Source organism: Patella vulgata, chromosome 4 (genome assembly GCF_932274485.2).
Source record: "Patella vulgata chromosome 4, xgPatVulg1.2, whole genome shotgun sequence".
Classification (NCBI taxonomy): Eukaryota; Metazoa; Mollusca; class Gastropoda; family Patellidae; genus Patella; species Patella vulgata.
Genome location: NC_065882.2, coordinates 56,357,326 through 56,382,077, shown reverse-complemented (window position 1 = coordinate 56,382,077; position 24,752 = coordinate 56,357,326). Strand labels below are relative to the sequence as shown.

The 24,752-nt window shown below is 34.0% G+C and overlaps 1 protein-coding gene across 1 annotated transcript; it reads left to right on the top strand.

The window, feature by feature from the left end:
• Positions 1 to 24,752, top strand: LOC126817312 (uncharacterized). The gene is made up of 5 exons (XM_050544170.2): positions 1 to 453; positions 6,448 to 6,618; positions 18,951 to 19,211; positions 20,179 to 20,429; positions 21,494 to 24,752. The coding sequence occupies exons 1-5, from the start codon at positions 170 to 172 to the stop codon at positions 22,150 to 22,152; spliced, it is 1,626 nt and encodes a 541-aa protein (XP_050400127.2). The 5' UTR covers positions 1 to 169; the 3' UTR covers positions 22,153 to 24,752.

The window sequence follows — 24,752 nt, the reverse complement described above, 5'->3', positions numbered from 1 at the left end:
GCTTCCCATTGACCCTGATCATTAAATGACACGTCAATCAGTAAGGGGATGAGAGGATGTTTGACCCTGTTACTATATCTGGTTTCAACCTCGTGCGGTGAACTTTAACTTCAACAGGGTAATTGCACGGCTCTTTACACACTGGCACAGTGTGCTAAACTGAATAACGATGAACAGACAAATAGTGCCTTGTTTCTTTACCGTCCTCGTTCTTGTTTTCAGCTATGATCTACAACAACTTGACAAGGATATAGAGGAAACCTTTAAGTGTCACGATAATCCTGGATTATCTGTTGCCATTGTCAAAGATGGACAGACTATATTTACAAAGGGATATGGAGTAAGAGATTTTGACAGTAAAGACAAAGTAACAAATGAAACATTATTTCTTATAGCATCGCTATCCAAGGCCTTTGCAGCAACTCTTGTAGTAAAATTACTACAAAAATCACAGTGAGTAAAACCTATCGAATCCGTCTACAAACTACATTAATTATCTGATCATTTTGAAATTTATATACGTTGTTTACATTAGTGAGACGAAGAATCCTATTTAATTTCAACAATTTCTGTTAATTACTTCTAGAGGTATGTTCCTTCTTTCACTTTGTAGAACCTTGTGAACAATATAACGACCAAAGTTAACACCAGGTCTGTATTAAATTTACATGCATTATTTTAATTAGTAAACCGAAGCATCCTATTGAATTTCAAAGATTTCCGTTAATAACTCTAAGGACAAAGGTTATCATTCGATCTAAATGAAATTGATATCAGGGTTTTGAAAATGCTCCCATTACGTGCAAAAGAATAAATATGCCTCAAGCAGTGTTCACTGTCCGTATGTTAGCCGCTGTGTGGTATGTTTCGTCATCCCTGCATTGGCCGAGAAAGTTCATCCCGATTTTCCGGCGTGTTTTCCCCTTGTCATTTACGCAGGACGAAGGGCCTGACAAGGACAGCTGTCTAGTCGTTCGGATGTGACGAAAAACTGAGGTCCCGTGTACACATTGGCGTGCACGTAAAAGATCCCTTGGCAGTTGGAATTCGATATAAGAGTAGGCCGTAGTGCCGCTGTCCGGTCAAAAATTACCTCATAGCACATTGTATGGCGTATGCCCGTCTTCATTAGCCTAGTTTGGAGCAGAACAGTAGGACGTTAAACCCCATTTCATATCATTTCATTTCGTATGTGTCATGGCTTGGCAACATATCTTTATACTACCTTAGTGTTAGCAAATGGAAACAATTACAGTTGTTATTAATCTTTGAGAGGCATTTAGCAACTGGATAGAACAATAAACTATAAAACATACTTATGGTTTAATTACAGTTGTATTTTGACAAATGTATATTATATAACGCCCAAATGTACATTTTTATAGTTGTAATAATTTGTTTTTAAAAAAAAAGCGAAAACTTCATATTATGACAATCTAAAATAAACATAGCGATAACAGACAGAGATATGCAGTCTGTTGTACAAAACATCTGTCGTTGCCTACACAATGTGGCCTATTTGATTTGGTTTAATAAATCACATGATATAAAAACTGCTTTGTAATGGTTTACTTCATTTGAAATATTATGTCCACAGGCTATAATACATTTCTGATTCCAAATGTCGACAGTGAAAAATAATACCGAAATTTACTAGATCTCCCAAAATTCTAATTTAATAGTATATTGGCTGGTCATATCAACTTGATTCAAAGTATAATTTGGCCCAAGTCATAATAATGTGATAATAATGTGTTGACCTGTACGTAAAATGCAAAGTTTTTAGGATGGGACGAAAGGCGATCTCGTGTACATCTTGGCATGCACGTAAAGAAAGCTTTGCGTTTAGAATTCGATAAAACTAGCGTTAAACCGAACTCCATTTAGTTTCATGTACAATGGATCTTGCTCGACTTTGTTTTATTGTTAATTCCAGTAAAAAGAATCTGAGAATAGCATGTTGATGACTGATGAACAAAAGTACATTAATATGACATGTTCTACAGGAGCACGATAAATTTACATTGATGACATACCACATGATTGTGAAATAGTAATGCACTATTAATTATCACATGGCAACACGCTATAAAGTGACGGCTACATCGATAACTTTTCAGTAATTATCATCATTTTCCCACTGCCACATTTTATATGCCGAGCCATATTCTTTTTTATACGCCACGTGGAAATGTGTCATATATTGCCGTCGCCCCCGTCCGTCCGTCCGTCGGTCTGGACGTCCGTCCATCGTCCACAATTTCTTGTGAACACTCTACAGACTATATTTATCATCTGATTGTTTTGAAATTGATATATGTTGTTTGTATTAGTAAGATGAAGAAGCCTATTTAATTTCAATAATTTCTGTTAATTTCTTCTGGAGGTATGGCCCTTGTTTCACTTTGCTGCACCTTGTGACGCTCTAATGACAACAGTTATCAACCGATCTGTATGAAATTTATATGCACCATTTAAATTAGTAAAACAAAGAAGCCTATTGAATTTCAGCAATTTCCGTTAATTACATCTAGAGTTATGGCCCTTGTTTCTCTTCGTTGAATCTTGTGAAGCTCTAATGACAACAGTTATCATCCGATCTGTTTGAAATTGATATGCATCATTTAAATTAGTGAAACGAAGAAGTCTATTGAATTTCAGCAATTTCCATTAATTACGCCGTGAGTTATGACCCTTGTTTCACTTTGTTGTACCGTGTAAATGCTCTAACGACAAAAGTTATTATCCGATCTGTATGAAATTTATATGCATCATTTAAATTAGTACAACAAAGAAGCCTATTGAATTTCAGCAATTTCCATTACTTTTCATCTAGAGTTATGACCCTTGTTTCACTTTGTTAAATCTTGTGAACGCTCTAATGACAACAGTTATCATCCGATCTGTTTGAAATTAATATGCATCATTTAAATTAGTGCAAAGAAGAATCTTATAGAATTTTAGCAATTTCCGTTAATTCCGTGAGTTATGGCCCTTGTTTCACTTTGTTGTACCTTGTGAATGCTCTAACGTTATTTTCCGATCTGTATGAAATTTATATTTATCGTTTAAATTAGTAAAACGAACAAGCCTATTGAGTTTCATCAAATTTCCGTTAATTACATCTAGAGTTATGGCCCTTGTTTCACTTTGTTGAATCTTGTGAATGCTTGAACGACAAAAGTTATCACCTAATCTGTATGAAATTCATATGCATCATTTAAATCAGTGAAATAAAGAAGCCTATTGAATGTCAGCAATTTCCGTCAATTACTTCTAGAGTTATGGACCTTGTTTTACTTTGTTGACCTTGTGAACGTTCGAGCGACAAAAGTTATCATCCGATCTGTATGAAATTTATATGCATTATTTGAATTAATAAAACGAAAAAGCCTGTCGAATTTCAACAATTTCTGTAGATTATTTCCAGAGTTACGGCCTTGTTTTAGTTTTTATAACCATGTGAATCCCCAAACAACGAAAATTATAATGTCATCAGTATGAAATTGTCTATTAAATTCCCCTAATTACCTACAAAAGAATAAATATGCTGTGGGCGTATGTTTTGTTGCCTGGCAACATATCTTATTGCATTGAAAACTATTACATGAGGCTGTTCTTTAAAAACATAGCAGTTCGAAGTTCAAGAATTTTCGAAATAATGAATAAACAATTAATTTACCAAGTATCTGATCTTTTGAAAATCTTGTTATTAAAAAAAAATATCTCCATCCGCAAAACAATATGCATATTAAAAAAAATATACCCTCGAAAATATAACAATATCTTTTTGAACTCTTGTGGTGAAAAAACTGAACACCTCCACCCAAACTTTGGCATGCATGACAATAAATTTTGGTGTGTAAGTCATTATACGTTAAAATAAATATTTTAATAATTTGGAAAGGTTTATAATAAAGCGTTTCATACTATAGACAATTAGTATGTTTATTGCATTCGAAATTTCATTACAAACATATTTATATATTTTTGTACCTTGTCATTTATTTATAAGATAATATAACAAATGTCCATTTTCAATACATTTATTGTGTTGGTGTATCATATGTGCTTTGATCAAACCTGGCAAGATACTGTAACTATGACGATTAACATTATGCAAGAGCTAAATCTGCCAAATGCAGGTCTTTCTCTAGGCCTGAAATCTTATCTAATTATTTAGACATTAATTAACTTATGCAGACCATAATCAACTCTCGATGATCCCATTTGCTGCTCGAATTCCGTTCATAAATTAATCATGAAATGAATGATCGAGACTATGTTTTTTTTATCGTACAGACTTTAGAAATGATGATCGAGGCTATGCCGAAATTTCAATCGCTTAATTCTCGGTTCATAGTCGATAAATGCATTAAAGGAAGCGTGGGCTGTCATTCCCTCATAGCACACTGAATGATGTATACCCGTCTTCGTTAGCGCGGTTGATCCAGAAAAGTAGGGCGTTAAGCCCCATTTCGTTCATTCAAGGAATACATTTTGTATGGTTCCGTGCAGCCTTTGTTTTGATGTTCGAAAAGAAGAAAGTAAATAAAAGACAAGCCATTAATTCAGTATGGTATTTATATCACAAGTAATATATATATACGTACATTATCTATATTTGTGTTATCTAAATGTTTGGATGACTTATTTGACGTTGACTTTTGTGCTGCAGTTATACGCGAGCCCAAACTTCCCCATCTGAAATTCGATGAAGGGACTCCTATATGAACATACGCGAATGGCTTTATATAAGGTGGGGGGGGGGCGGTGGATGGCAGAATGGTTAGCACGTGCGCGCTGTATCATAAGGCCTGTCACCGAGTCAACTGGCGTGGTTTGGAATCCCCGGTTGTGCGTGACAAGGAGTAGGGTTGCCTGTTCAGCCTCGTTGGTTTTCTCCGGGTCCTCCTCCCATTGCTACAGACCCCTACGCGCAAGCGGATTATTGAAATAAAATTAAACCATATGTTAGTCCCGAAATGACCTAGTCTGGGACGAGTGTACGTTAAACCCCATTTCTCTCTCTCTCTCTCTCTCTCTCTCTTTCTCTCTCTTTTGTTAGTTAACAAAATTATAACTGATTAACTAGTTGACTCCGCATAGAGAGAGGTTATTCTTTGCCAAATGGCACCACAATTAATTCGTCATGAAAGAATGGTGCCAACAGATGTTCGATTGTCTGACGTGGTTTCTTTTCGTATAAATAAACTGGTGTAGTGAAATGTAAATCCTCCAGTAAAAAAAGTCTAGCAGTAAGATAAATAAATGATAGTTCGTTGTTAACAAGTAACACAGATGTTTCTGGTTACTAGTTTGATAATATAAATACAACCGAAACTAACTAGGAACACCGGCATGATGTGATAAAGTGAAATCTAATTACAAACATATAGAACATAACCTGTAAGCATTTGCATTTTTATACGCCTGCGTGAAATTGGGGTCGAATTTTGCCACCGTCCGTCGGTCCAACCTTCGTCCACCATTCTTGTGAACAGTCATTATCTGATCATTTTGAAATTTATATATGCTGTGTTTAATTTCAATAGTTTTCGTTAACGTCTTCTGGAGTTATGATCCTTGTTTCACTTTGTTGCTCCCTGTGAACGCTCTAACAAAAAAAGTTATCCGATCTGTATGAAATTGATATGCATCATTTAAAACGGTGAAACAAGGAATCCTATTGAATTTCAGCAATTTCCATTAATTACGTCTAGAGTTATGACCCTTTTTTCACTTTATTGATCCCTGTGAATGCTCTAAAGACAAAAGTTATCATCACATCTGCATGAAATTTAAATGCATCATTCAATAAAGTGCAAAACAAAGAAACTTGTTGAATTTCAGCAATCAATTTTCGTTAATTACATCTTAAGTATGGCCCTTGTTTTAACCGTCGTTGGCCGACGGATGATTTAGCTTCAGTGGGCGTATGTTTCGTTGCCCGGCAACTTATCTTTCACATAAATAAGACGTATAGTGTCAAGAAATTGTTTGACAGAAATTGATTGAAAAAATTGATTGACAAAAATATTATACTTTACAAGAAAAGTTTTACTTTATCATCCCTGAATTCGAGAACATATATGTTTTAACAAAATGTTCTTTCCCTCGAACAGGATTACGTGTTTATATACATCGAAATACTTTTCATAGTTTGTTATCACGCTTAAAAAGTTAATCTATAATTAGTAATTCGGGTAGTCGTAAATAGATTTATCTGACATTAAACATGCAAATATTAATGAATGGTGAAGCTGGCGCCACAATACGAGTACTGGAGTACATTAGCCTTGAAATTTACGACATCATATGCTCAAAATGCAATTAGTCGATGTAATGTGCAAACCAATTTATGTTTGAGGGCAATTCAATTAAAAATAAGTCTGGTCATCAGAAATATCACATGTTTATGTTTGCTTTTCATTTTCTGTTCTCTAGGTACACCTTACAAACTACAGTTAAGGAAATCCTTGGACCGAACTTTAAATTTGCAGATGATCTCAGAACCGAATATACAACAGTGGAAGATTTACTCAGCCATAGAACGGGAACACCACCGAATAACTTCATCCGTTATGATAACAACTTAACCAGAAATAATCTGATAAAGTAAGTGGTAAATTTCGTATAATAACATTCCTTATGATATCAACTTTACCCGAAATAAACTGATAGAGTAATACTTTTGTATTTTGTTTATGTTTACACGAAATTACTGTGTGATTAGAATACCCTGTGATTAGATAGCCACTTAAGCTGTAGAACAGTCAATTTGATTTATTGAATGATGTCCTTGGTGTATGAATTTGGTAATTTATGACACAGGCCTGAAAGATTTTTTGGAGGGAGAAGGGTGGAGTTCAAGAAATTGCCTAGCCCATTATTGCATTTGTGCAATATTATAGATTCGATTTGGTCGATTAACTAAAATTGACGATTTATTCAAAGAATCGCATACATATGGAAGCATATACGTGTCAATAGCGAGACACATACCGAGATATTACTAGTGGAATCATAGAACTGTACTAGAAAGGGAAACCCCGACTGTTTTTTTATGTTATACATCGCATGCGCGAAAAAGATGTACCACAACGTACTTCCGGTTAAATAATAAAAATGAAGAAATAAGTCCCGTGAGCTTCGAAATAAAATAAGAACAAAACGTCTTCTGCACAACTACCAAGATACATCGGAAATGAATGCTTAAATATGTGTAAGTTATATTGTATCAATACGATTAGTTGTCAGTAAATGTTTCGTCGAACCCAAGAAAAGCTATGCATCTAGTCTATGTTTTTATTAACTTCATTAAATAGGCAGGGAAATTCAGTTAAGATTCTAAGGAAATTCTCTATAAAAATTCAGACCTTAATAAATGGTCACAGCATTTTGCCAATTTCAAATGTATGTATGCACACACTGAAATTTCAGGGTAAACATTTTTAAAAATCGTTTGAAGGGGTGTCTGTTTTAAGCCGAGGTTTAATATTTAAAACATTATCATATTAATTCTAATCCTGTTGAATTTTCAAGAGGCATTTGAAGGGGTGCCTGTTTCTAAGCCCAGATTTAATATTCAAATCATTATCATATTATAACACAACACAGTTCTATGGATAACAATCACTATATTATATACACACGACGTTTCGACAAGAATTCACTGGTCGTTATCAAGCATACAAATTACAAATGAGGAAAAAATTGTGACAGTGTTATATATAGGTACATTGAACAATAATAAGAGAAACCAAAGTTAACAATCATGAAACGCTAGCTTAATTGGTTATCAAAGTAATTATACACAGATTTAATTATGATAGCAAATAGTATAGTAACAACAGCGGATAAAGGGTTAAAGAGGAATTAATGAAAACATAGATGATGGGTGAAACCTAGGTGAAGCCATAATATATGTATCTGGGCATCAGAGAGCATAAAGTGACTGGTGAAAAACACTTTAATTATAATGATATTCATATAGGACTTATTTGCATTGTGACATGGAATAGTACATAAAGATAAATGATGGATCTAGTTACATCATATTAATTCTAATCCAGTTGTATTTTCAAGAGGCATAGTAGTAGTAAATATTGGTCATATTGACATTGTAAATTTGGATATATGATACAACGCTGTTATTTTTCTTCTAACAATATTTATTTAATCAGTAGTTCACCTCCTACTGTATGTTAGGATTATGTTGAATATATTAATACGAAAAAAAAACTCCTCACTGTTCTTTATGAATATGATAATACCTCTTCAAACTCTGTACATTCTTTCTTTTGTAGGACCCTGAATATAAGATGAAATGTTCCCTGTCACTACCCTCCATTAATAACAGGGTGTAAAAAAAAGACTATTGCAGGTCACAAATAAAATCGTATTTTTCTATTATTTAAAGGAGCTAAATTGGTAATATTTTGGAGCTAGAAATTGGCACAAATGGGTCGCAACACATATAATAATATAATAGGAAGTTATATAAACTGTTTTACAATCGTTTCTGTTTTACTGTGAATTGTCATCAGTTATGTTCGGCGATATACGCCAGAAGTCTCAACCCAAAGTCAGTTTCTAGCGTCTGGTTATTCCAGTCAACATCGATAGTATTTATTGTGCATGCTCTACAAATAAGAATATGGCATTACCGTTTGATATGACATGTGGAATATATGTCTAGCGTCATTATTTGAGCACCTTGTTACAAATTGCACTGAAACGTATTATGGTACACGATTCGTGTACCAATGGTAAAATGTTTATTTTGTCTGAAATATTGGATATCAGAAGCCCATATTTTCCAGGTAAGATCACCACACCAATGCTGATTTAAATTACAAAAAAAATCGTGTTTTCAATGTCGAAGATTTTGGATGATATTGGGTTACGGACTTAGCTACTTTAACTGGAAGAATCAAATAATTTCAAATATAACAAGCTGTTATTATGCAAGATAAGCCCATACTTTCCAAGAGATGGACAGAGAACAGGGTAAATCGATAGAGCTCATCCTCTCATTGCCCTAATGCTTCACACTAAATTTCTAGAGCCGCAGAGGGTCTGGAGTTCAGTCCCGGTGGTGTTCGAGAAAGTTCCCAAGAATTTTCAGGCGTAGTTTCCCCTTTTCAGTAGTTTAGGGCGGATGGCATTGTCTATTCGATTCGTTGGCGTGCATGTAAAAGAATCCTTGACAGTTAGAATTCGAAATAAGAGTAGGCCATTACGCTGCTATCTGGGCAAAATTTACTTCATAGCACACTGTATGACAAACACCTGTCTTCATTAGTCTAGCTAGTATACAGAAAATAGGCGATAAATCCCATTTTGTTTTCAACCTCTATCGTGTTCGAAGAAGGGGGTGGGGAGCTCTGGAACACCAATTTGATATAAATCTGTTAAAACCTGTAGCCTCTACTGATTTCAGGAGGTTTTAAACAAAGGGAGTAACTCCGGAACGTAGTTTTGTAGATTCACCTTGTCAGTGGTGCAGGAAGGAGAGCCTGACAAGAACAGCTGCCTAGTCGTTCGGATGGGACGAAAACCCGAGGTCCCGTGTATACATTGACGTGCACATAACAGATCACCTGGCAGTTGGAATTCGATATAAGAGAGTAGGCCATAGTGCCGCTGCCCACGCAACATTTCCTCATAGCACACAGTATGGTGTATTCTCCATCTTCATTAGCCCAGTCGGAGCAGAACAGCAGGGTCTTAAACACCATTTCATTTCATTTAATTTTTTTTAAGTAATAATAATATACAAATTAATAATAATAATATTTTTTTTTATTTATTAAAGTGTCACAAATCATTCTATACAGCTAAAACATAATATTATGTTAAAAAAATAATAATAATAAAACTAGAATGATTTCCGGCCATAATTGACCTACGAGACACGACTACACACTGAAAAGTCCCTTGTGTTGGATCTCAACACAAGAACTTGTGTTAAAAATATTTAACACATGTTTGTGTTGTATTGCATTGCAATGACACAAGTTTGTGTTCTTTTCAATGTCTTAACACAAACTTGTGTACATTTATAAAATCTTATGTGGTTTTTTTTTTCCATATAATTAATTACGTCGACATTAAAGATAACATTTATTATGTTCCTTTATCACATTATGTTTTTTATTTATTGAGAAAATCTGAATGGGATTGGGGAACTGGATTAGGGATCTGGCCTAGCCTATATGTAAAACCACTCTTCCTGAATTTGAATGTCGAGTAATTCACTTGATTTATTTTTTAATATTTCTAATTATCTAAAAGGATATTATATTAATTATTACAAACATTAAGTAGAAATCGCAATGTATGTATCGTGCGATGCATTTAATATCTCTTTTAAAACAACGTATTTTATAACAGTATACTGATATAAGAGATCAAAGTTTTAGTCAATTATTATCTAAATATAAACTATTTATTTAATTAGATATAATAAAAGATTATTCTGATTCTACTCTTTGTTTATTTTCACATCTTGTCTCAGACAATATACAGAGACAGGTTATTACAATGTCTGCATTTGGAAGTGTCTGATTGATATCGCCCCAATAAACTTGACACATCAAAGACAATAACAATTGTGTTATATCTACGTTTTAAAAAAATGTTAGAATGGGCGTGGAAATAGTCAAGTTAATCTTTTTATTTAATTTAATTGGTTCATTAATCGAAATTGGAAATTTATTCTTACCTGTAAATGACCAATTAAAATGAATTACTCTTAAAACAAAGAAAGAAATATTTATTGAAGTAATTTTGCGGTATTAAACCCTGTGGTACTGCAAATGTTAACTGTATTATTAAGCATTAGTATCGAAAAAAAGTGATATTGTTGTGAAAAAACTTTGTTCAGAAAATAAGAACATCAGGTTTGTGATTTTGGTATTTTTTAATACAATGTATTTATAACGCAAATTTTTCGTTTCGGTTAAAACAAAATATACGTCCATTTTAATTGGCCGAAGGATGTGTGACTAATAGAAATATGGCGGGCGGACAAACTGACCAAACAGTATATTTCGAGGTATTTGAGGTAAGCTAATTTAATATTATATCATAACTGCATGTGCATAATTGTGTTCTGTTTGATTAAATATTCAAAAAATCATTCTTAGGATACAACCTCGACACCAGTCCGCCCTGAATTGCAATGTTTGTTTTGTGTTCTGGGCGCCATTTTGAATATAATACAATCCAGCGATAGTGTAGTCTAATTCCTTTAAAAGGGAATCCGAATTTGTTAATTTTCTGCAATATCACTTCGGTGGAAGCGGACGTTAAATAAAGCTATTTCACGTACAAAGACCTACAATAAAATCCAGGTGGATTGGGAAAAATATTCATGTATTTTCTTGATGAAGAGTAGCTATTTCAATTTGTAAATGCCCAGTCATCTTAGACAAATAATAATTCCAACTTCAAATCAGTTGTATTTATTCAAATCATACCATGAAGAATTGTATTTTTCCACTTGCATAATAATAAAAAATTGACTTTTATTATTTTATTTCTTCAGGCCAAGAGCATGGAAAATTGGTAATTGCCTTGTATCACTGCTAACTATAAATCACAGGGAGCCTTGGGCAGAAATGATAATATGGTTCTCAGATATGTTACTGTGTACAGACTGAACAGAAAATATTTATACACTTGCTATTACAGTACTGGCCAAATTAATAGCAATTTTTTCTAAAAACGTTGCAGAAGTAACTCACTAAAATTGAAGTATGAATAAAATCATACACCGTGAATATATTGAACTGAATATTCTTACACATAACCATAGGCGTACGGGGAAATTTTTGACTGGGGGGCGGTGGTGGTTGGTGCCCCAAAAATGTAGTTAGGTTCTTAGTATGTTACATAATAATAATAAATTCGCTGTTAAATTGGACACATTCAAGAACACAATATTTCTTTATACAACTTTTACAAAGTACAATTGTGTGCCCAAATTTTCCCAGCATTTGGTTCCCAAAATGGGGGGGGGGCGCCGCCCCCAGCCCCCCCCCCCCCAGCTCGTACGCCTATGCACATAACCATATTGACATCTACTTCACATTGCATGGTTGGTCGACGCAACGCCGTGTATAGATAAAGTTGCGACAACTGTGAAGCCAGGAATTTCATATGACGTCATGCAAACTTATTATCTATTTATATGACCTATTATATTGTTGGATGTCATAGATTTCAGCGAATAAGTGTATATAGGACATAAAACATACATTTTTTAAACGAAAAGTATAGCTGAACATACTATTATTAGTATTATACAACAAGAAGCGCACATTATTGTTATATAGCCTTATTCTATAAGAAAAATCAAAATAAAAGATACACTAGATAAAAGTACTATTAAACCAGGGGCGGATCTAGGAATTTTGAAAAGGGGGGGGCTGCAAAATGAAGGCATTGACCGCGGAGACGGGGCTTGCCGCTGAGGGGGGAGGGGGGGTCCCCAAGAAAATTATCCGTCATTTCCTTGCATCTGTAGCCATTCCAAGAGCTATTTCCCAGACTGGTGTGTTTGAGTCGATGGTTCGAGTCATTTGGGATCCCTACAACGGGTTGGGAACTGACATATTTGAGTCTGAGAAAAGGCACTTTCAGCCGTAAAAAAGGGCACTGTTGAAAATTAGGGAGGGGGGGGGCGCCCCTCGCGCCCCCCATTGAATCCGCCTCTGATTAAACATATTTAACTTGCATTCGCTTTTAAAGGAGCTAAATCGCTAATATTTGGGAACTAGAAATTGTCACAAATGGGTCGCACTAACCTTGATGTTGACAAATACGTAAGACGATATGAACATCAAGGTGATATATGCATATATGCAGCATAGATAATTAAAACTTCTATTCAAGTTAAACCAACTGTATCTATTTATGTCTTTCGTCGAGCTGAATACATTTTATGATTTATTGTCATTAAAACATCTATTGGTGGTTAACAGTGTGTAACTAAAAACTAAAATTGGATTTTATTATTGCCAATGATATAATGTACCTTGAATTTTTCATCACGAAGTCTATCGCATCCAGATATTTAAAGCGCGTTTACAATATATTCATTTTTTTTGTATCGTAAAATTCATCTTCATTTGACGAACTACACCCAAACTACAGTCAGTGTAAACACGGTTTGGAGACTGTATCTGAACTACAGGGTACATCGAACTACAGTGTACATCATGCTTAAGAGACACTATCTAATATCCAACAGGAAAAATGGCGATTAATTTAATATCCGCCAATTGGTGTTGCTGCTATTTTGTATTTTCAAAATTTATCTTCAAATTCAGAGACATCGAAAACCATATAAAGGACATTGCAAAAGTCATATCTTACGTATCTTAAGAGATGCCCTTTTAGTCTACCAAATTTATGTTTTTTTTGTTAAATTGCCTTATACATGTATTACCAAATTCGGTAGCCCTTTTAAAAGAAATGCCCGGCACCACATGGAAAATACATTTCTTTAATTGATGTTTGTCAAATTCGATTTCCGCACATTTCGCGTACATAACCACGATATAATGGTCGAATATTACGTACATCAGATAAACTATTTTTAAAGCCCAAAACTATTCAACTAGTCTCTTTTAGTTATCAAGCACCTGTTTTATGGGATAATCTACCATTTAGTTTAAGATCTTGTACATCTCTATATTCTTTTAAAAAAACAACTTAAATCACATTTATTTAATGAGGCTTTTAACTGACTCTGTATACAATTGTTAACATGTCCATAATCTTGTTGTTTATTTATGATTACATTGTCACTTTGTAAAGTGCCCCTGAACATGTTTTATGAAAGGGCGCGCTATAAATATGCTGTAATAATAATAATAATAATAATATTACCAAATTTGGCGGCCATTATGAAAGAAACGCCCGGCACCATATAACAAATACTTCTTTTTTTTAATTTGACGTTTGTCAAATTCGATTTTTCGGCACATTTCGCTTGCATAACCACTCTGTGTTTGAGGAATTTAAAAAGAAATCATTTATAATCCAACGAGTAAATAGTAAAACACACTGATTACGAGATATCGCTCTCAGAAAATTCCCAGATTTTGGGTATGATTTTGTTTGATATATTTATCACTGAACCAAACTGCATTGGTTTCTTTTGCATTGTTTTTTAGGGTAAAACGTTATATTATCCCTCAACGCCTAATACTGCAAGAAAAAAACAAATTTTGGTATGTAAACCTGTATGAAGCCATGACGTCATAGCTTTTATGGCGTCATAATTGGGACCCAAAATGGCGCCTGGAAATGAGTTGTCGTAACTTTCCCACAGTCTACTCACTCATGTGCTCATCGTTGTATACCAACTATCGTTGAAAAAATCAATTTACGTCGATTTTTGAACATTTTAAAAGCCGTAGTTCGATTCGGCGCCCAAGAAAAGATATAAATCTACACCAAAAACATGGCAATCAATCAAGTTGAAGCGTTTTGGCGTAAAACATCTGTTTAGGCGAGATGACGTGTTTTTGGTGTACATGAGTAAGCAATAATGCTACCTGACTAAAATACCCCCCCCCCCCTCTTGCATTCGCATGTAGTCATACATATGAGTCTCAAAATAATATAATATATTGTTAAATTATGCTCTTTTCAACTCTATACCCATGACTGGTGTACCAAGTTAAATCCACATCAAAACCCCATTTGTCGATAAGTGTATTTATAATAATCACTTGAACATCCTTGGAGAATTATATCTATTTAGTGAATATTAATACCAAAGAAAGAAAACAACTCTAAATTCTGAATATAAAGTCATCAAATTCTTTTACAGATCTTATTGTGGAAACCCAAAAGTTATATGTCACCATTGCCTTTTTAATCACATTTTTTTTTAATGTCAAATACCAAACCATCTCTAATATTGTTTCATTATATATAATGCAGTGTAATCCTAAACACTAAAGATTTGGCCTGAAAATTTGAAATAATATAGAGGGATCATCAATAATTAATAGTAACATTCGATAATTATAAAAATGTATTATTGTAGGATGAAATCAACCTTTATTTTTAAACATTTAGTGAACATTTCGAATGTTAATGCCTCTTTTATATAAAATGGTTTTATTAATTAATCAATTTTTGTTTTACAAATTTTTAATTTTCTCCATTTTGTTTGATTTTTATGCTATATTTATTTTATCTATCTATAATTATTTGCCTGTGCTTTATCTATTAGTTCCCATTTATATACTGTAGAAAATTTTGAATTCCTAATCTGTTAAAGGGACTATTTTTTCTTAAAAGTATTTCAATTTAGTGCATTATTAATGTCTTTAGTGCTTGGTTTGGTTGATATTAAATTTAGATATTTTTAAAATGTATGTTTTGGGACCATGGGGTAGGGATATTGTGAACATATGTATTATATTCTCAGTTCTTTTTAAGGTTAATTGTAAAAAAAAATTAAATAGCTTTTTTTGAGGGGTGGGGGGATATTGTTATTATTGAACACAATTTTATTAGTATTGAAATTAACTTTTTTGATTAATATTCCAAATGTCTCGGTGCTTTATTTTTCAATTTAAATAGCTACTTTTTATTTAATAATTGGGAATGGGGGGTGGGTATTTTTTCATTGTATAACACAATTTTATTAGTAATGGAATTAACTTTGTTTATTAACCTTCGAGATGTCTGTATTGGTATTAATTAGGCATTAATTTATTTTTTCATATCATTTATTGAATAAATAATAATTTAACAAACAAAATTATTATGTCATTTATCAATAATTACAGTTTAAACAGAACGAATGGAAGGGGTTGCATTCGAAAGGTTGTTATACTGGATATAAATTGGTAAAATACAACACAAGTTTTTGTTATACACAAGTTTGTACGAAACAACACGAGTTTCAGAAATTTCAACACAAGTTTCAGAAATTTCAACACAAGTTTCAGAAATTTCAACACAAACAAGTTTCAGAAATTTCAACACAAATAATGTGTAGATTTTCACATAAGTTTTGTGTTGTTTCAACATTTAACACAAGTTTTGTGTTGTTTCAACATTTAACGAAAGTTTTGTGTTGTTTCAACATTTAACACAAGTTTTGTGTTGTTTCAACATTTAACACAAGTTTTGTGTTGTTTCAACATTTAACACAAGATTGTGTTGTTAAATAGAGACACCTAACTTGTGTTGAAAATAACACAAGTTTGTGTTGTTTCAACACAAGTTTTTTTTCAGTGCATAAAACATATATAATTCTTTTAGTTCAATAAAATATACTTTTCACTTAAAACTCAAACTTCAACGCATATTATATTGTAACATTTTGTTTTTTTGGATTATACAAAAGTTTTCAGAGACTGCCTTAAGTATGTAAATATAAATGTGTCAGAAAATTATTTTAATATTTGCAAAGAGAAATGAACGTGCTCTTTCGTGATGTATAACACGATATCCGGAATTCATATTAAGACAGGTATGTTTACTTTAAAAGCACCCGACTTTGATCATTTTTCTTTCCCCGTGTCAGTGATGCAGGACGGAAGTCCTAACAAGGACAACTGACTAATCGTTTGGATGAGACGAAAGAACGAGGTCCCATGTACAAATAAGCGTGCACGTAAAAGATTCCTTGGCATTTGGAATTCGATACAAGAGTAGGCCGTATATAGCACCACTGACCGAGCAAATTTTTCCTCATAGCACACTGCATGGTGTATGCCCGTTTTCCTTAGCCCAGTCGTAGCAGAGCAGTGGGACGTTAAGCCCCATTTGATATATCATTGATCGTCGACATTGTAGATTGATCGCATAAACTATTAATTTCCGGACTTTTTTCCGTATGCAAATAAGCTTCGTCGTAGATCCCATATATGGTATATGTTCTATTATGCATTTGTCTATTATGCAAAATGCGCAATGAGGAAGTGTAATGTGCAAAATAACTATTATACTGTATTTTGTATTATTGAAAAGTGTATTCTGTATTTTAACACTGTGACATTGGTAATGTGGAGCAATGGAAATTGCAAATTGTAAAACTAAAATACGTATTTTGAACGGATGCCATTCATTTTTTATCGTGAACATTGAAATAATATTGACAACGTTATTCTTCCATATATGGCAACAGTATGTTTAAGTTTGCAATAAAACACAATTTAATAGCGTCATTATAGCATTATTCATTTTAAGTTATATTTTCATGATTAATTTTTCTCCATTTTTATACACCCACATTGAAATGTGGTCGTATATTGTCGTCGCCCCCGTCCGCCTCTCCGCCCGTCCGTCGGCCCGGCGTCCACAGTTGCTTGTGGACGCTCTAGAGGCTTAAGTTAGTATCCGATTGACTTTAAATTTATACACAGTGTTTAAGGTCACGAGGCAAAGAAGCCTATTGATTTTCAGCGATCCACTATAATTACTGCCAGTGTTATCATCCTTGATCACTTCAAAAAATCTTGTGGAAGCTCTAGAGGCCAAAGTTAATATCCGATTGACTTTAAATTTATACACAGTGTTTCAGGTCATGAGACGAAGAATTCTATTGATTTTCAACGATTTCCGCGAATTACTGCAAAAGTTATGGCCCTTAATAATTATGCATTTCCATAATTATTTGGACAAATCTAGAGAGGCCAAAAACTTTAAACTAAACAATGAATTGACGCATTAAATTCCAATATTTGTCGATGAACATGACATCGTAGGTGATAAGTAAAATAGGCTAGAGGTGAATGTGAAAAGAATATACGGTAACGGAGTCCATCCGTAAAACTTGAAGTGATAAAGTCATATCATATCTGTCATCCAAACCAAAGAATGGTAGCTAGAACATTCACCAAAGACCACATATATACTCTATAAGGCACTTGTCATTTGTAATAAAATTAACAGAAAGATATAGATGTCTTTTAATTCCTGCTAAATTATTTTATTTACGAGACTGTTTCAAATATATTAACACAGCTAGATAAGGTAAATAAACTATTTAAGGATTTCCCTTTATCGTTGAGTGTTTATAATATGTCGATATTAAAAAGAGACGAGTATGACATTTGATCACCCATAAACTACTACAAAAATACAAATGAAATGGTGAGCAAACGTTAAACTAATAATATATTATTATGTCTTTGTAACTGGTGGCTGGAAAATTATAAGGATTGTCTTGACCTCGATTTATCTATTGGGAAAGATTGTATAGATAACACAGGAAACCTAAAATATAACATGCAGTTTCTGAAGAGATAGCAGGTGGTTCAAGTGGCGGAAAGCAATTAACAGAAATCTCCAATGGTTAACGAATACCCGTTGATTTTATTATGAATTTCCAAAATATGTTCGAACGGTTATGAAATCTCTCTGGTCAGAACTATTGATGCTGCATCATATTCCATTTGAACCCCAGAGTGTAATATTTTAAATGTAAATAACGGAAGGTTTCTTTCAAAGCCCTAAGCTTCTTGGGCATCACCCCGTCAATCCTCCCGTCATCTACAATTGCTTGTGTACACTAAAGTTAATATCCAGTTAAGATCATGAGACGATTTCTAATAATACTACCAGATTTATTGCCCGTGGACAATCTACAGACCAAAATTATTATCCGATTGACTTTAAATCAGGGTATACGGTCATGAGAGGAGGAATCCTATCTTCAACGATTTCCGAACATTTCAGTCATCGTTATCGTCCTTTACGTCTTTGAAACATCTTTAGATCCTTTATAGAGTTTCAACAAATTCCTGTAGTTACTGTCATAGTTATGGATTTTGATCATTTTGAAAATTCTTGTGTGTTCTCTGAAGTTGCCAATTTAGTTAACTTCTCAAAATAATAAATATGACCTGCTTTGTACTTTTCCAAGAATTAATTTTGACATTTTGATAACTCCAGTTTTCTTTTTTCAGACGTGTTAGATATCTGGAAGGTAGTAAAACTTTCCGTGGCAGTTTTATTTATAGTAATGTGATGTATGGGCTGATAACAACGATTGCTGAAAAACTTGGTGGCAAGAAATGGGAAAAGCTGGTTAAAGAGGAAATATTCGATCCACTGGAAATGACGTCATCTACTTTTTCTACCACCATTGATTACAACAACTCGAACGTAGCTCGAGGATATATAAAGGATTCTGGCGAAGACACACTCGTATCAACAGAATTCTTACGGTATTTAATATCTCTTGATTCGTTTTAAAATAAAAATCTAGAAATACACATGAGACACGTTATTATGTGTTTTAGAAACATATCTTGTTTATGGTCCTTGACTAAGATTGTCTATATATATTTTTATTCGCCCACATTGAAGTGTGGTCGTATATTGTCGTCGCCCACGTCCATCGGTCGGTCTGTCCATTGGTCCGGCGTCCATAATAGCTTGTGGACGCTCTAGAGGCTAAAGTTCATATCCAATTATACACAATGTTTAAGGTCATAAGACGACAAAATCTATTGATTTCCAACGATTTCCGATAACTTGAACTAATTAATTCATGGTATTAAATGTTTTATATACTACACGTTAGCATATAGAAGAACTAGAAGCCAAACAAATTCTAATTATTTCTGATAGTTACTTAATGGGTTGTGACTTGTAATCAGATTTTAGTGTGTTGTAAATGTTTTCATAAATGACAAAAGAAAAATATGCGACACCCTGGTTGACTGCAGGACGACGTAGCTGCTGTGGGCATATGTTTCGTTGCCTGGTAGCCTATCTTTAAAATATGTAATGCTTGAATGTAAAGTGTTAGTAAGTGGATGAGTTGTATACAGCCACACTGAAATGTCGTCAACCACGTCGGCCCGTTCATCTGTAGGCGCTCTTGGGTCAACTGACCTCAATTTTTTTTATGCACAATGCATTAGTTCACGAGACAAGAAGTTTTCGATATTGCTGCTAGAACTGTGGCCCTTGATCAATTTGAAAAATTGTAGATAGTTGTCAGGAACATGATTTAACTAAGTTTAAATAAATAGAACAGTACCAACATATATTTCAGCAGCTTCACGTGTCTTTACACAATTATTTACTGCCAAACCATTAACGATTTGTGAAACATCATTTAAACTATTGTTAAGTTTACTTTGAGTCCTTTCACGTATCCACCGTTTTTGTTTCTGTTTATCTTAGACGATGGGGTCTTCTATGTGGTTCCGGTTGTGTTATGGTCAATGCTGTCGATATGACAAACTGGATGCTGTTTCATCTAAATGGCGGAAAGAACAGAAAAGGCGAGCAAGTTCTTGACACCCAGGTTCTCATGGATATGGGCAAGTCTAGAAGTGTCGCTAGGTCATTCAAATATTACAACACTCCAGAATTTCCAAGAATGACTTCAAGAGATGGTTATGGCCTAGGCTGGTTTATTGGCTATTATGATGGTAAGAATATTGAAATTTTAATAACTTCGTCTGCAAAGAACCGTTTAAAATATGAAAGACACACGAATATCAATTTACATTTACCTCGTATCCACCTTGATGAACACGTAATTAAAACGTAAGAAGCCCTCGGGCACCATCGCGCTTGGGTATGGCATGTCAAATGCTTAAAAGTGTTTAAAAGTGCTTAAAGTTCGTTGATTATGCCACACAATTCGATGTCACACGAGGGGGTACTGGAGTCATGAGTATCACTATAAAACCTTGCGTTTTATTACATGTTATTTCAATATGCCGAAAAGCGCAAATTGAAGTCCATACAAAAGTTAATGAGTGGGGTCGTTAGTACTCCTTCTTATAATGTTTTATAAACATGTGGAAGATTCGGCGGGGCGTTAAATAAACATATTTCAAATAATATTACATGTCAATGCGCGGTCTGGTAAAACCTAATTTACATTGGCCTTAGACAATTAAACCTTTTAGTACTTATTGGCGATGTTCAGGTCAGGGAATAAACGTGTTTGTTTTGCCTTGAATCCGGCTACAGAGTGTAACACTATGATCCTGTTGATTCTGTGTCACGGCTCCAAAATTAATCATTAGGCTACCTTTGTCATGGTTGTAAATCTAACTATGTAAGACTACACTGTGTCACAGCAGCAAAACGATGGATTTTAATATGCACTTAGATTTTAAATCTTCACTTGATTTCACATTGTGTTATTTTTACATATTGAAATTCGAGGAAACCGTGTTGGTCTAAATTGCACATAAATGTGTTTAAGTTACTCACACCTCAAACCGTATAAGTCTAAGCCATCTACATTGTTAAGAGCACCTTCTCAGCTTTGTGCTTTGTAATAGTTCACCTATATATCTATACAAAATATGGGTTGGTATGCTCTAATAATTATTCAAAAAATTTTTTTTAAAGGATCGGGAGTTGATATCCGACTACAAAACAACGCACCATGCGTTTGTAACTTGTATTTTAGTTTCCAATTCATAAATTATTTTGTTTGAATTCGGTGTACTAAATTGGTGATTTCTTTTAATTTTAGGACTCAAGATTCAGTGGCACAGTGGTTCAACATTTGGCTACAGAGCGCTTCTCACATTATACCCAGATGAAAATTTGGGTATCTTTACAAGTTTAACTGGACATGACGATAATTACAAATACAGAATAAGCCTTCATAACTATATCACAGATAAAATATTAGGACGAGAACCATGGTTAAATGTGTCCACGATATGTTCTTTCCCACTACCTTGGTTAAATGATACAGAATCCGTTGATAAAGTTTACAAATTTATAAGACCATCTTTGGAATTATCCGCCTATGAAGGTGAATATGAAAACAAACTTTATGGGAATTTGGTGGTATACGTAAACGCATCTAGAAACCAACTTGAGATAGTTTATGGAATTACTAGATTTTCTCTTAAGAGATTTTCGGTCAATTCCAACAAAACTGAGTATTTTTATGGTGACGGCATGGGAATAATATACCAGAAAGATGTATCCCCGTTCGTTTTCAATTTGGAATTACAAGACGGCAAAATACAGTCGGTAACTGCTGAAGGCTTTTATGGCGCAAAAAGTCCACCAATATTCACTCGAAAGCGTGTAAATATTAAAGGCATATCAGCAGCGTTATCACCGTCCAAATGTTTTTATATATTTGTATTGTATTTCTTGTGTAAAATTCTCTTATAAAACTTGTCCATAGTGTAATAATAATGATTGCTCAATCTTTTACTACTGGTATATGCTCAAAACCGTTTGAGAGGAGGAACTATTGATATAATATAGGTGTATCCCCGTTCGTTTTCAATTTGGAATTACAAGACGGCAAAATACAGTCGGTAACTGCTGAAGGCTTTTATGGCGCAAAAAGTCCACCAATATAAAACTTGTCCATAGTGTAATAATGATGATTGCTCAATCTTTTACTACTGGTATATGCTCAAAACCGTTTGAGAGGAGGAGCTATTGATATAATATAGGTGTATCCCCGTTCGTTTTCAATTTGGAATTACAAGACGGCAAAATACAGTCGGTAACTGCGCAAAAAGTCCACCAATATTCACTCGAAAGCGTGTAAATACTAAAGGCATATCAGCAGCGTTATCACCGTCCAAATGTTTTTATATATTTGTATTGTATTTCTTGTGTAAAATTCTCATTTTCTTATAAAACTTGTCCATAGTGTAATAATGATGATTGCTCAATCTTTTACTACTGGTATATGCTCAAAACCGTTTGAGAGGAGGAACTATTGATATAATATAGGTGTCTGCATCCTATATTAATAAGATGGATTTACCTCCCTTATATGAACCGGCATATATTCGAACATGACTGCATCACAAAATACGGATTTCAGAATATTCCTGCTTCACAATATTATATGCATACTTCAGAATAGTGAAGTTGATAAACGAACCGAATCTTGATAAGAATTTTAGCCCGGTCTGCCATTTATCCATAGGCGTACGAGGCGGGTACCACATCCTGGTTAGTTTTAGGGCAAATAATTGTGTTTTAAATTTCAAACATTAAAATTATTAACTCTTTTGCTACTGATGATGAAACCAAGTGAAACCGTAGCATTATATTTCAGAGACACCATATTTAAAAATCATATTTTACAAAGTGAAATCGCCGCCCCAATGAACTCTTTAACCACATCAATGAGACTCTCTTTTACAAAGCGCCCTCTGTGAAATATAACTTTTAACAATGTAATTTATTGATAAGGCACGGGATTTTCCAGACTTGCTGAAAGGTTTACATCGGTCGTTACGTTCTGTTGCTCCACAGCCAACATCGATTCACAATTGGCACATTTGCCCCGTTTACACTTGGCCCCGATAAACGCGCCGTTCTCGGCAAGGTACCAGGCCGCGGTGTATTTCTTATGAACTCTCTACAGACTACATTTATCATCTGATTGTTTTGAAATCGGTATATGTTGTTTACATTAAAGAGATGAAGAATCCTATTTAATTTTAATAATTTCCGTTAATTTTTACTTGAGTAATGGTCCTTGTTTTACTTTGTTTAACCTTGTGAACGCTCTAACGACTAAAGTTATCACCCGATCTGTATGGAATTTATATGCATCATTTAAATTGGTGGAACAAAAACCTTATTGAATTTCAGCAATTTCCGTTAATTTATTCTGGAGTTATGGCCCTTGTTTCACTTTGTAGCACCTTTTTTATAAGCAATAATTATTTTTATTCAGATTTGTATCTGAATTTGAATTGGGGAACAGGCATGGCCTATAGTAGATCCCTTTCTGAGAATTACTTCCAGTGTTAAGGCCTCTGTTTCAGTTTGTAGAACCTTGTGAACCCTCAAACGACGAAAATTATAATCTGATCTTTATGTTAATAAATGCCTCCAATTATCTACAAAAGAACAAATGTGCCGGACGATTTAGCTGCTAAAGGCGTATGTTTCGTTGCCTGGCAACCTAGCTTATTTTGTTGGGTTTTTATACGGCAACATGTCCGTACACAATTTCCGATAATTACTGCCAGAGTTTTGGCCCTTGATCACTTTGAAAAATCTTGTGGACGCTTTAGAGACCATAGTTATCACCTGATTGATTTAGGCCTTTATATAATGTATGAAATGTGGCCGTATATTGTCGTCTCCCCCGTCCGTCCGTCCGGCGTACACAATTTCCGGTAGTTACTGCCAGAGTTATGGTCCTTGATCACTTTGAAAAATCTGGTGGACGCTTTAAAAGACCATAGTTATCATCTGATTGATTTACGCCTATATATAATTGTTTTGATTGACTTTAGATTGATACACAGAGTTTAAGGTCTTAGGGCCCTGTTGATTTTCAATGATTTTTGATAACTTGAACAGCTAAATCTATGATATGTAGCTGTTTTGTATACTAAACGTTACAATGGGCCAAACAAATTCTAATGATTTTAGTGTATTATAAATGTTTCATTACCGACAAAAGTAAAAATATCCGACAACTCTTGTTGACTGTCCTGACCTGGACGATTTAGCTGTTTTGGGTGTATGTTTCGTTGCCTGACAACCTATCTTTTTCTTTGTTTGGGTGGGTTTTTTTACAATTTGCTAAAATACATATTAGACAGTACGTGGTGCATTTTTTAATTAATCAGAATCTAAATACAAAAACAAATATTATGTATTAGATCCCTATTTAACTATACATGTATATAGACCTGACTATTACATCTTTATTTTGATGATTAAGTTTAATGTATATTGCCATAAAGTATCACATAATTTGCAATATAAATATTTGTATTTCTATCGAA

What these genes read in the sequence shown, in the direction of transcription:
- LOC126817312 (XM_050544170.2), top strand. Translation starts at nt 170, where the DNA reads ATGAACAGACAAATAGTGCCTTGTTTCTTTACCGTCCTCGTTCTTGTT. An exon ending in ACCAGAAATAATCTGATAAA is followed by an intron (nt 6,619 to 18,950) that starts GTAAGTGGTAAA and finishes TTCTTTTTTCAG; the next exon opens with ACGTGTTAGATATCTGGAAG. An exon ending in GTATCAACAGAATTCTTACG is followed by an intron (nt 19,212 to 20,178) that starts GTATTTAATATC and finishes TGTTTATCTTAG; the next exon opens with ACGATGGGGTCTTCTATGTG.